At 33.3% G+C, this 14,352-nt stretch overlaps 1 protein-coding gene and 1 long non-coding RNA gene across 4 annotated transcripts in view; one reads left to right on the top strand and one right to left on the bottom strand.

Annotated features, from left to right (window-relative positions):
• Positions 1 to 14,352, bottom strand: part of LOC105424975 (membralin) — a 112,650-nt gene that overhangs the window by 44,905 nt on the left and 53,393 nt on the right. For both annotated transcript variants that reach the window (XM_089076607.1, XM_089076608.1), the window contains exon 9: positions 9,681 to 9,764. In XM_089076607.1, coding sequence (XP_088932733.1) covers positions 9,681 to 9,764 — 84 coding nt within the window. The remainder of the gene's footprint in view (positions 1 to 9,680; positions 9,765 to 14,352) is intronic.
• Positions 4,667 to 6,305, top strand: LOC105424969 (uncharacterized). Of its 2 annotated transcripts, none has more exons than XR_016139189.1 (2): positions 4,667 to 5,031; positions 5,494 to 6,305. It is a non-coding gene; the product is annotated as an uncharacterized LOC105424969 (long non-coding RNA). The 2 variants fall into 2 exon arrangements; XR_967586.2 differs by having other exon boundaries at positions 4,954 to 5,427.

Genomic DNA, 14,352 nt, shown 5'->3' with positions numbered 1-14,352 from the left:
CTACTCTTGGCAGTTTGCCAGACCGCCGAAGAGGAGACGCGAGCGTATGAAAAACATTCTTCCCGATTCTGCCGAACCCGAGACTTCTGGCATAGTAGACCAGTGCGCTGCCTACCATGCCACGCTCGCTCTCCTAATATAACGATAAATGGTAACAATTAAGAAAAACCTCGTTTCTTTTTGATATATTAAATACATAATTTCTTTTATGTTTATAATATAGAAAATTGACATTATATTCATAAATTACAATGACAAAACACAACAAATAATATTTTCCATATTGTAATTAATCTCAAGTTCTCACAAGCTTTCAATTCTGTCAATATGTTGCGTTGTATGAACATGTGAAATATAATATAAGATTGTATTCGCGATATAATATTCTGAAATCAAAAACATCAAAAAGATAATCAATTCGGACGCTATCGAACGCATACGAGCATGTCCTATTAATCTCGAATAGTTCCATGCAATTAAAACTCCGACAGAGTGTGAGATTCGTTTTGCGTAAATTTATCGCCAATGTGTGGTCATTATATCGTAAAAACGATGCACTATATTTTTCTTATCGTTTCACAAACGTTAAACGTTCAATCTTATTTAACGAGTAAAACATTACCGCGAATTAAAATATCTGCGAGAACATACATAAAAGTACATATGTATGTATATAAGTATATATGTATACATTATATTTGCTAGCGTATTTCCTAATGAATTGTAACGATATGATTACTCATGGAAGCCAAAAGTATTGCAGGGCATGCTTCAGTTGCAAGTGCAAAACAATCGAATTAAAGAGTGTAGACTAAGATTTACTTAACGAGAATGTCGGGAGTTCCTCGGAATATAATCTATCTTTTGCCAATGTATTCTGATAAAATTTGGAATAGCTTATCTTCCCATTTGATAATATTGAAAACGTAATCAATAAATTGGTGAAATATATTTCTTTAAAAAATTCCTCAAAAATAAACGTTAATCCTTTGTTGCATAATGTCATATATGCGACGTTTATCTCTTTACAATTTTTCAATATTTTTATTTCATAATTGATTTATGTAACATATTTTGTATTCTCTCTCTCTCTCTCTCTCTCTCTCTCTCTCTCTCTCTCTCTCTCTGTCTCCGCGTGCGCGCATATACTTTATTCTTTATATGTGCATACATACAGATATGTAAAAAACATGAATTTAAAATTGTTTGGGCCAAAAACAGTTTTAAGAAATAAAATCTCCTTTTATACATATGCAGAACATTTTTTTTTTTCCGTTATGCCTCAAAGATTAATCGAGACATCAAAAAATATTTTATATAAAAATTTTATAATAAAAGCATCTCTAATGAAAACTCTATTGAAAAGATAAAAAAAATTTTTTTAAATCAATAAATAAAAAACTAAAAAAATATTTAAAAAATTAAAACAAAATATGGAATTAGAATTTCACCACGTCCTCATCGTTAGTTTTGGATTATTCCAAGAACGAGATTTTGTCATTAAACAATTTTTTCGGTATTTTTTGGAACCGCTATTTTGTTTTTAAATTTTAGATTCAATCAGTTTGAAAATTTGAAATCAGAAGACTAAAAAACTCTTACGTAGAAAATTTTATACATAGAAAATTTAATAGTAAATAAAGACTCTGAGTTAATTCTTTTCAATTTGGTTTCTATATTAAATCCATCATTTTGATTTTTTAATTTTGACTTCAGATCAGCAATCAGCGTTTTCAAAAATCCTCTCATATTAAAATTTAGCAAAATATGTTCAATGGAAAAATTTGTGCGACAAAGAGTGTAAGTATAATGTCAAATAAAATAATACATAAATTAATTTAAAATAATAATAATAAATTACTTTAATTTTGACATAATGAAGTTTGTACAAAATAATAGATGTAGACATAGAAAATAATAGACATACAACAATCATGAAATATAAAGACAAGTATTCGTTTTCTTATGTTCAACCGCTGCTTTGTGTTTTTGCTTCGAGGTAGTAGTTGATTCGGTTGGATTCCATCTAGTTCTCGAAAAATGCTCTCGTAAGTCGGAAAAAAAGTAGAAACGCATATATTACGCGGGAGATCGTTGTGGCAGTGTTAGATGAAGGCACCTCGGGCGCGCGACCAGCAAGAATGAATGATCCTGAGACTAAGGCCGTGACGTTAGATAATTAGTTTCTCGATCGGACACAACGCGACGGAACATGGAAAGAAGACAACGCTGTGGGAATGCTAATGAGCGGAGCTCACGTTGCTCGTATTCGAGACATGCGCAATACGACCAAGATACAGAAGTATAAATCGACGAAGAGACGTAGCTTGACAGCGCTCATGGGGTGGTCCGACAATGTGAGAAATTACTTCTTAAGAGAGTAGGGTGGCCGATTGTCTCGTGAAAAAAAGAAAATCACTTATGCTGCTGAGAGAGAGAGAGAGAGAGAGAGAGAGAGAGAGAGAGAGAGAGAGAGAGAGACACATAATGCGAGCATTAGAATTTTTACAAATATACAAATGCTACAAATTATCATGTTTACTTTTCTCTGTAGATTCTTCAATAAATCTAAAATCGATTTACATCTGTCAAAAATTCGCTCATCGCAATCTTTCCATTTTTTTTAATCTATAAAATTAAGCATCTTGGTGAGCAAATTACAAATTACAAATTAAACTTCTTTTGATCTTGGTAAAGTCTGGAAGACCATAAAATTTGAATCTTACTTTCTACCTTTCATTTATGTAAAAAATGAATAATGATGTTAATATTTCAATGCAACAATCTTTTCTATTCCATTTGTTTCAATTTATTTTAGAGAAGGAAAGGAAATAAACATTATGCCCAAAGATTCGGAAAAAAATTAAAAAAAAACATCTTGTGTATCTAAGAATATCGTCCATCATCAGTTGCATCTTTTTCCACGCTACTCAAAGTTAAGACTTGAAGTAATTTAGAATCTAACTAATCATGCAACTACATTAATAATCAGATACGCATAAATCAGTAACATATTGTCCGTGCTGAAAGGATCGTCGGATAATGCGCGAATAATACACTCGTTTAAATGCATACTAGTAGAATATTACCTCACCGTGTAGATAAGCCTTTAACGCGTTATCCTGCCTACCTGCCTAGGGAGGACCATCTAACTCCTCATTCTCCTCCCCTCTCAATTGTTAAAAAGACACTCAAAATGACACTCAGATATGATAAACAGTGGCTACAACCTATGTTCAACAATATCTCGGGATTTAAATATACTGTACTGTAATTTAATAGTTTTTTTAGGATAAAATATTAATATTGTAAATATTAATTTTGTGCAGGCACAAAATCTTTCTTTTCAATAAAAGACCGTTAATTCAGCCGCGATCGTACAAGACCTTGGAAGACTTGAATGAAAGATATAAAATGATCTATGATATGACGCGCGGAACCGCGTGATATTGCCAATGAACGACCGTACAAAACATCGTTAAATTAACGGGATAACGCGGTTACAGTTTTTCAACTTGTCTGACGGCGGGTTCACCAGTCATAACTAATTTGAGGTCGTGATAGCACACACGATTGACACAGACTCTCGCGTAATTGGATGCACGTATAGTTCATCCACGCCATCCACGGCTCGCCGATACCAGCTCGGCTGGTTGAACGTAAACTTAGGTCTTGTAAATACGCAATGATTCCAAATCAATGCTCTAAGCAACGACTAATTTCAAACAATAATATGAACAGAAATGTCAAACACTTTGACTGCGAAATTTGTATCTTGTTTGATAAATTTATTGAAAATAAAATGATAATTCTTATCATGTATCTTTAAAAGTGTCACAAGTCAAATTTCGAAAATAATTTTAAAAATAAAACGTAATGTTATAAAATTTCCAAGAGAAGAAAACAAAAGATCGTCCAGACATTATTGTTTAACAGCATACATCGTTTCAAATTGATCCATCCATTGATCCATTAATCGCAATTATGCGCAAAGAATTATGCGTATTTATGTGTAAACCGCGTAAATTTTGTCGCAATGCAAAATAATAATGGAATGCACGTTGCGTGCGTATTTTCTGAAAAGGTGGTAGCTAATAATGTGGTTAATCAATGGTCAACTGTGTACGGCCATCGCTCACGTGTCATCGCCATCGAATCGAGCTTGGCCGATGCCAATATTACGCGTAACTCAACAGAATCCATCCCCCTTCCCGTCTAATAGACATAATATTTCCCGACCGAACTGCGAACATATTTGAGTTAGATCGAATACGAGATTGAAATGTATTTGGTTTTGATCGAATACGAAGAAGTATGAAGGCTGAACCCTTATGGAATTCTTTTATCACAAAGATTATTGTTTTGTCAAAAATTGTCGAAATTTCTTGCTTGTCATTGCAATGTCACTCATTTCTTATTTCTATCGTATCCAAATGAGAGCTAATGTCAAATAAAATTGTAAGCATCACGTACGAAAGTATAAAATTACTGTTTCGGTATAGCTTGTACTACGGATATAACTCATCCGATCTCAAGGAGTTCTGGATAAAAATTTCTTTGCCAATATAAAATTATATGTTTATAAATTAACTCACTTGCGGATCTGTTTTATGACCAATAAAGATCTACGTGTATAATTGTTAGTCACGATAGTGATTGTAAATTATACGGGTTCTATCTCCATCGGAGACATACTCGCGTCTTGTATAACGCTCGATTGTATAAACTCGCAGATCTCCTTTCGCGAAGTGACTGTTGACGAGATAATTAGGAGCGAAATCGTACTCGTCAAAGCATGGAAGATTTAATCAAGGACCAATCAGGACTCGCATTAAACGTCGTATGTCAGGAGCAGAGCGGTATCGTAGAGTAGCGAATCCCGGCCACCAAATTATCCGCCGCTATACCAGGATGTTCGCTGCTGTCGCTATATTGTGCTTTGAAGGTAGAAGCGGCTTTAGAGCTGGCGAGGCAGGGAATTATGAACTGTAGTTTAATCTACTCTAGCGTCATGATCTAACCATGCCATAAGTCAGTACCTCGCATACATAATCGCTGAAACGTAATCGCAACAATTTGCGTAGTCGTAACATTACAAAAACCAACTATTTTATATTATGTGTCTTATTGTGAAAAATGTGCAACTTGATAAAAAGCTCGCTTTATATGTCGGATAAAACGTATACATAAAAATACATGAAGATATTCTATATTTATCAGTAATTTTAGGGATCGATATAATTTGATATTTATTATACTATAATTACTATATCTAAAGTGTCTCAAAATTGCACTGAAATCTTGTATTTTATCGCGGTGAAAGTTAAGTTATTGAAAGCTATCCGCTTTAATCTATGGTGAGACGCTCGCGCTTATAGACCTGTATAAAATATGCTAATATGTATATGGTAACCTCACATCGACATTGTAAGCAGATAAACGGAATAGTGCGGGTGCAATGTGTTCTAACCGTCTCTGAAAATGTGTTTACAGCATGTTAGGCGGTCGATCATGCGTCACTGATGCACAGAGGCGCCTTCGTTCTTTGACGTTCCATTATGCAAAATCGTCTTCCACGTCATACCTGATGCCAAATGCCGAACGTCGCGTGGACGATTTGACATGAATTCACGCTGATGATGCCGTAGGTACCCGCCAGACAAAATATTGACCATCAATGACGTAAACGCAAGGACAAAAATTGATAAAAAATATGCCGAATCGAACGCGGCGAATAGCGCTGAAAAAATGTTACGCAAAACATCGTAATTATATAATGTGTAATCTAAATGCTAAAGTAAACAATAACATAAATTTCAAGATTATTTCAAAAATTTTAAGGATATTGTAAGGAATTTGTCTGACACTCATAGAATTGTTTAAAATCCAATCGTTTTCCTAATTAGATTATTACTAGCGATAAAATTAAGTATTTTATAAATAGATCCGAATCTGTTTGTATTTTCTCAAATTCTCTATGATTACTTCGAAAAAATAAAAATAATTCTGTCAAAGATAGATTTAAACTTAAACAAAATAAATTCAAATTCTCTATGAATACTTCCAAAAAAAGAGTTACTTTCAAATGAACTAGAATCTATTATCTGTTATAGATCAACTATTGAATCTTTTATGAGTATTTTACCAGAAATCTTATGCTTCTTCAAATCAAAATGTTCTTATTATATTATATTATTATATTATATTTAATAACTACAAATGTTAGATTATCGCACAAATTGTGAAAATCAAATATAATAAAAATGTAATTAAAAATATAAAATAAAAGTTACTTAAAAGCTTTACACACTGCATTTTTGAAACTAATAACTTTATTTTTAAAATTGAAGTATTATTTATAAAAGGTTCAATTTTTTACGCTAATAATTATTTAAGTACATTAACAAAATACATTTCAAATATTATAAGTACTTATTTTAAAATTCGAGAAGCTAGATGAGATCGATTATTTCACAATGTATGAAAGTGCAATATATGAAAAATTATTTCTTATAAATTACTTCTAAATATTAATCGAATTTTAAAAAATGAAATTTAATTATTAGATTTGGTTCGGATTTTTAAATATAATACATATTAAACTTAATCTCATCTGTAATTATTACAAAAATAGCATAAGAATATTTCTAAAAAATTAATTTTTATTAAAAGAAATTTTTAAATATTGGCAAATAATTGCCAACTTGGCTGCTCATTATAAACTGAGAAGACTTGAAAAAAAAAATAAAGGATAGAAATGTCAGAATATGAAAAAGGAAAAAAATAACGATATATCCTCTTTGACCAAAAAGTAACATCAGCAAAAGAGAAAGTTAGAAGACTAAAAGAGAATCACGGAATGACGGATGGAGTGCGCAGGAAGCGACATAGGATTGGAATCTATTATTTCAGATAACACACACAACTTCTCTAAGGCTCCTTTCCCTTCTCCTATTTCCAACTACATTGACTCAATCTACGTATGTACGTATGTATACATGTATGTAATATATAGTTGGTTTGAAAAGTTTGTGCAAAAATGAAAACTACTTAATTTTTCGGGATAAAACCTTTTTTATTTTTCAACGTAGTCTCCTTTTAGGCTTATACACTTCGTCCAACGCTGCTCCAGTTTGTTGATTCCTTCCGAATAATATGATTGGTCCAACTGTGCAAAACAGGCATTCGCAATCATCTCCTCGTTTGAATGAAATCTCCTTCCAGCTAGCCATTTCTTCATTGGGGCATAAATAATAGTCCGAGGAAGCCAAATCTGGAGAATAGGAGGGATGCGGAACGAGTTGGAACCGTAACTCTATCAATTTTGCGGTTACAATTCCGGAGGAGTGAGCTGATGCGTTGTCGTGATGGAAAAGGATTTCTTGTGGTTCAATCGTGGACGTTTTTTTTGCAGCTCGGTTTTCAAATGGTTCAATAACGATGAACAATATTCACTTGTAATAGTTTTACCCTTTTCCCTTATAGTCGATGAATATTATTCCTTGTTAAAAGACAGTCGCCATAATCTTTCCGAAGGAATGGTCTTCGCCTTCTTTGGTGCAGATTCCCCGCTGACAAATCATTGTTTGGACTGTTCTTTGGTCTCAGGCATGTAGTGATGTATCTATATTTCGTCCACAGTGACGCCTAAAGTCCTGTGGATTCCGCTGGAACAGCTGCAAACATTCCTTGGAACACTTCACACGATTTCGTTTTTGGTCAATTGTGAGCAATCGCGGCACCCATCTTGCAGATAACTTTTTCATCTCTTTTTCACTCAAATGTTGGTGCAAAATATTATGTACCTGTTCACTCGAGATGCCCACAGCATTAGTAAACTCACGCACTTTGATTCTTCTATCATCCATTATATCATGGATTTTATCAATGATTTCTGAAGTAGTAACCGCAACAGGGCGTCCAGAACGTTCAGCGTCACTTGTGTTCATATGGCTACTCCGAAACGTTTGAAACCATTTATAGACTGTTCTAATCGAAGGTGCAAATTCACCATAATATTTATCAAGCTTTTTTTAGTCTTTTGAGATGATTTGCCTTTTATAAAGTAATGCTTGATCAACACACGAAATTCTCTTTCATCCATTTTTTAGAAATCACTCGACTTCCTCGATTCAGACGAACGTCACATACAGAGAAATAGATCAAGTTGGCTAAAACTTGGTGTGTTCTTCCAAGAGATGCTACTAACTGAAAATAACCTCGATACACACCAGTGGTGCTATCTTTCTGACTTTGCACGGACTTTTCAAGCCGCCCTCGTATTTGTATATGTGTACGGACGTGCACGTAAGCATGTGCACGGACGTGCACGTAAGCATGTGCACGGACGTGCACGTAAGCATGTGTGCGTGCATACATGCACGTATACGTGTACTTCTCGATTTTTGTACATACAATCCTTAGCAATCCCTGCAATAAAAAGGTACCGATTCGGAAATTTACTATGTCTATTATCATTTTGCTCGATGTCGGTTGACTGCGCAACTGATGGTGTAAGTATAAATGAATCATTTTCTTATTGGACTGTATACAAATTATTTTTATTGTAAAATCCGACAATATGTTCTCGTAATCTTTATTTAAATTACTGGCTTATGCTATTATAGCATTAATAGACAAAATGAAAAGACATATATCACATTTAAGTCATGATGTAAACATGTAAAATTTAAAATACATTACAATTCTCTTTGCTTATAAATAGATATTTTTAATAAAAACAAGTAGAGGTAAAATCAATTAAGATTTGATGATAAGCTAAAATAATATCTAATGTTTCAATATGTTATATTAAAACATATGCGAGCATTTGTAGAACAAAAATGACCAAAGGCATTTAGAATTTGTTAACGACTGTGAAAGAGACTACTTCTTCTCTTATTAGGAGGATATGAGTAATTTATCTTGTACAAAAATATCGCAATACATAGAGAGGAAATAAAGTTATAAATCCAAATTTTATGATTTTAAGCTATCGAATGGGTGAAAGAATTAGTATCGTCATATTTTATGCAGATCAATTGATGCGAATGAACACGCGAAGCGTGAAGAGAAGATATTCAGGTCGAAATGAAAATGGATATCGCACGACATTGCCGCCACTGCTACTAAATGGGCTCTGAATGGGTACCCAACTGTTGCGCCTTCATCAGAAATTTATGCAGAATCCTGGGTTAACCGTCCTGGCCAATCAGCTTTGTAACCGAGCTAACGTCCTACCGACAAGAGTACGAGAGAGCAAGGGCAATCGTGATTTAATAAAAAGGTATTTACTATTTCACGCATATATTTCAAACAAACTCCAAGGTACTTGCTCAAGAATTCGCAATTGATTATTCTGACAAACAAATTCTAAAACAAATTCTAAAATCTATTATCAAATCGCTTTCAAAAAATTGCAAAATAACAAAAAACCATACCAAAATACAAGAAATGTATTTGCATTTAAATGTAATGCAAAGAATGAATGCTATTCACACAAATACTTAAACTTTGGATGTATTTAAATTTTGCATAAAGATTACATTTTCCAATACATACTTGTATTTTAAAAAACAATGCGGATCTAATTAAAACTTACTCTCTTCTCATGAAAGCAAACGAGGAATAAAATATACTAATAAAACATTCTAAAGTTAATATCTAAGTATCAAACTTACCTACTAATGCCAAAACCACTGTTAATAAAGAGGCAGCTGGCAATGACACCGTTAAGTTGAATTCTAGCATTTGTATGAGGTCAACTGAAACAAATAAAAGAAATGCGTTTTAATGTGAATGCAAATGAACAAGATATAATATTTTCTATTTATTCCGATTGTTTTCTAGAGAAACAGGTATCAGAAATTTTTTAACTTAATATATTAGGTGTACAAAAAGTTCTGAGCATTTTTTTGTAAAATTCAATCATTATTCAAAAACAAACAAAAAAATATTAATCAGCGAAATATTCCCCGTTTGCATCAACGACATTTTGCCACCTTTCGGGTAGCTTGCGAATTCCTTGACGATAGAAGCTCACCGGCTTCGAAGCGATAAAGTCATCAATGCATTTTCATATCTCTTCAAATCTCACGAAATGTGTATCAGCCAAATGATGTTGTAGCGACCGGAATAGGTAGTAATCGAAAGGCGTGTCTGAGCTATACGCCGCGAGCGGGAGAAATTCCTAGCCTAACGCAAAGATATGGTCCTGAATCGCTTTCGCAACATGTGGTCGAGCATTGTCATGAAGCAAGATCACTTTACGACGTTCTTGGCCAGTAAATGGCCTCTTTTCTTTTAATGCATCGCTCAAATTGGTCAATTGTTGTTGGTAGCGGTCTGCTGTGATTGTTTCACCCGGTTGTAACAACTCGTAATACAACACACCTTTCCAATCCCACCAGATACAGAGCAAAACCTTCTTGGCGTAGATATTGGGCTTTGGCGTCGATATCGAAGGTTGATTAGGGTCAACCCATTATTTTCTACGTTTAGGGTTATCATAAAGAATCCACTTTTAATCGCCTGTAATGATTTTGTGCAGAAAATCTTTTTTCCGGAACTTTGAAAGCAAAGTGAGTGCAGTGTCACGCCGACGATTTTTGTTGTCTTCGGACAATTCATGCGGAACCCATCTGTCTTCCTTCTGCACCTTTCCCATCGTATGTAAACATACGGAAATGGTTTGCTGCGTAACGCCAAGCTGTTCTGCAAGCTCCTTTTCAGTTTGCGCAGAGTTTATATCCATCAGTGCTTGCAATTCGTCCGTTTCAATCTTTTGAGGGCGTCCAGCACGCGGTTCATCTTCAAGACTGAAATCTCCTTGGCGAAATTTTCGATACCATCTTTTACATGTAGTATGACTTACAGCGTTCTCTCCATATGCAACACAAATCATTGCAGTGGCTTCAGCAGCATTTTTCTTCAGATGAAACGCGAAGTGGATGGAAAATCGAATATGCTCTTTTGTTATTGCCATCGTGAACACTACTGATTTTTGAGGTTATGTGCATCAAATGCCAAACCATATGGCATTTTAGAAGGCCAAATGTCAACGCTTTAAAACCGCAAAAGGGCGGGAAGATATATAAAATTTAAATTGTTATTTCGGTTGTATGAAATCTAAAGCTCAGAACTTTTTGGTACACCTAATATATAAAATGTTTAAAAGATAAAACCTCATTATATATACTGGTTAACACAATTAACGCATAGGTAAAATTATATCAAAATTTAGCACAACTTTAAATAAGCAGAACTCTGCAAAAAATTATCGCACTTAAAAGTTTTTTTTCTGCATTTTTAAGGATAAAAATATACCTTTACTTGAAAAAATATTAGTTGTTATTTGAATTTATCGTTCTCTCATCCCACCTTTTAAAAAGTAAGGACATGTTTTGTCTTCCTACAATTGCATAAGTTGACGTATTGTACGGAACAGAATGAATATTTTCGCAAATATTATGATAATCATCATAAAGTATGGACTCTTCCTTACAATAAACAAAAAAAAAGAAAAAAAAGAAAAGAAAGAAAGAAAAAAAATTCGTAAGATTTCTTTTGCGGAGTTACAACGAGTCAAAGTTACATTTTTTTCTTACAATCAATTACCGTCAGCACTAACATTACTCGCCTGGGGAGAATGCTGACCGGATTTTGCGCATTGTGCGTGCATGCGTGCAAAGTTATGAGATTTGAATATGACATACAATTTGATATAGAATATAAAATATCTCGTAAGCGGTTTTTTAGTTACTACATATATATCAAGAGACAGGGGTGGTGTCTCGACGCCAAGTTCACGCGCAGCGAAGTTTGCGTAGAACGGCGGCAAGACGCCTGTGGCTCTCTTTATGTGAGATCCCTTGGATGAACTCGGTCTACGTTTTCAAATCTTAGCAACGACTGCATCGATTCAGTTCTAACTACGCTTAATCAATAGCTGAGTATCAAATTATATGAGAAAAGTGCTTTTATCTTTTTTTTTCGTGTTCTACAAACTAAGATATTGCGACGCAAAGTTCAAATTGGTAAATTTTAAGAAACATTTTGGTCGTCGCCATCTTTCTTTTTTCCACTTTCTTTTTTCTGTCGCAAGAGGCGCTAATCAACGCTTCTGTATGACAGCGCTCATTTTTTTGATATGTCTTTGACAGATGTCCTTCGTGTGAAGTTGTATGTATTGATTAATAAAAAAGAAAATATAACATGTCACATATAGTGTCACATAATAGTAAGTAATACCATAATCAGGAGACACGGTAGTGTCTCGGGTGTTAAGTTAACCAAGAACACTACCGTGTGACTTTACGCGAGTCGGCGAGATGCGAGCATCCGAAATTACTGGATCTCAATAACGGCTAAATCGATCAAGTTCTAAGGAGGCTTGATTGATAGCTTAAATTCGACTTGCATAATAAAAGTAGTTTTATTTTTCAGCTACGTGTCCTACAAGCAGAGATATTGCTATGCAAAGTTCGATTTGGAAATTTTTATTTTAAAAAACGTCGTCGTTTTTGTACAGCTGCAACGTCACAAGATGTCATTATTAATCTTATCGATCCAGCGGGGAGTTCATTTTATTATTTTTATAATTATACTTGATGATCTTAATTTTATAAAAAGAGGATAAGAAGAGAGGACATGTACCACGACGGAACCGACCACGAATCAGTCGTAAAAATCCGCAACTATTTTGCGAAAAATATCATCTCAGCCAAAAATCGAACTTGGATCTCCTATTTACCGGGCAGGCATCTTATCCTTTTGATTACAGAGGCATGTAATAATATTTATCGCAAATAACGTGTTTAAAATAACACGTCACAATTCAATGATACCTCTGTAATCAAAAGGATAAGGATGCCTATATATATATATATATATTACACGCACGCACGCACGCACGCACGCACGCACGCACGCACGCACGCACGCACGCACGCACGCACGCACGCACGCACGCACGCACGCACACGTATGTTCTCGAATCCTCTTTATCAGACTGATAAGTCAGAATCACTGTAAGATCTAATCAATGTTCGCTGGGTCCTGCAGTGATCTTGACTTATCAATAACGCGCCAAGTTATAATCCTACTAAAAAAATTGTGTTATTCTACTAAACTCAAGTAATATGCATTAAAAAATAAAATCTAACTGACAAAATCTTTTATTTTAAGAAAATAGAACCTAAGTGTCTTCATTGAAGAGTCTTTTTACTTTAATCCACGTAGTAGTAGTCTTAATTCTTTAAAAAAAATTTGAATTTCATCATTAGTTTTGCATGTTTATTATTTTCTTTATTTGGTCTGAGCAGCACCAAGTGTTTTTACATAAAAAATTTTTTTTATTTAAATAAAATTTTATCATTTATTTTGTACTGTTTCTTTTTAATTTTTTGTGATAAAAATGTAGATTGAGTAAAGCAATTTTGTATAATAATATTTTAGAGATAAATAATTATTACCACTTGGATTAGAAAAAGAAGTCTTGAATGGATAGAAAGATATACATATAATTTGGTTTTATTATTTTTAAATTAAAGATACTACTACTTGGGTTTTATTTTTTTTTTAAATAGTGGTATATCAAATCTTTTATACAGTTAAAATACATAATTTGACTAAGATGGACTTATAGCTCAATGTTTATAAAACTATAATTTGGCGCCAATTATTGATATTAAATCTTTTATACAAATTTTATACATTATTACAGTTATTTGAGTTGGAAACAAAATTTTCTATTTTAAAGAATTAAGGCTAGTATCATTTGGGTCAAAATAGGAAGATTCTTCATTTAAAATTCAAATTTTTTTTAAAGAATTAAGATTACTACCACGTGGGTTAGAAAGATTAAAAAGATTCTTCAATGAAGATATGTACCACTTAGATTCTATTTTCTTAAAATAAAAAATAAAAGATATTGTCAGTTAGATTTTACTTTTTAATACATATTACTTGAGTTTAGTAGAATAACGCAATTTTTATAGTAAGATTATAACTTGGCGCCAGTTATTGATATCAAATCTTTTATACAAATGATATCATTTGAGTCGAGTTGGCAATGTGAAAACAAATTTCTTGTTTTTTAATTAAAGCTAGTACCATTCGGGTTAGAATAGGAAGACTCTTCAATAAATACTCTTCAAAAATCACAAAGATATTAGCACTTAGATTTTATTTTTTAGTTTGATCACAATTAGAATTGAGTTAGATATAGCAATTTCGTAACATAATTTTTTTTAACGAATTAAAACTACTACCACATAGGTCAGAGTAAAAAGATTTTCAATAAAGATACAGAGATACATACCACGTAGAGCCCATTTTTTTAAAATAAAAGAT

This window comes from Pogonomyrmex barbatus, unplaced genomic scaffold (genome assembly GCF_055798465.1).
Source record: "Pogonomyrmex barbatus isolate J1 unplaced genomic scaffold, ASM5579846v1 scaffold2, whole genome shotgun sequence".
Lineage (NCBI taxonomy): Eukaryota > Metazoa > Arthropoda > Insecta > Hymenoptera > Formicidae > Pogonomyrmex > Pogonomyrmex barbatus.
This window is presented reverse-complemented; position numbering and strand designations above follow the sequence as displayed.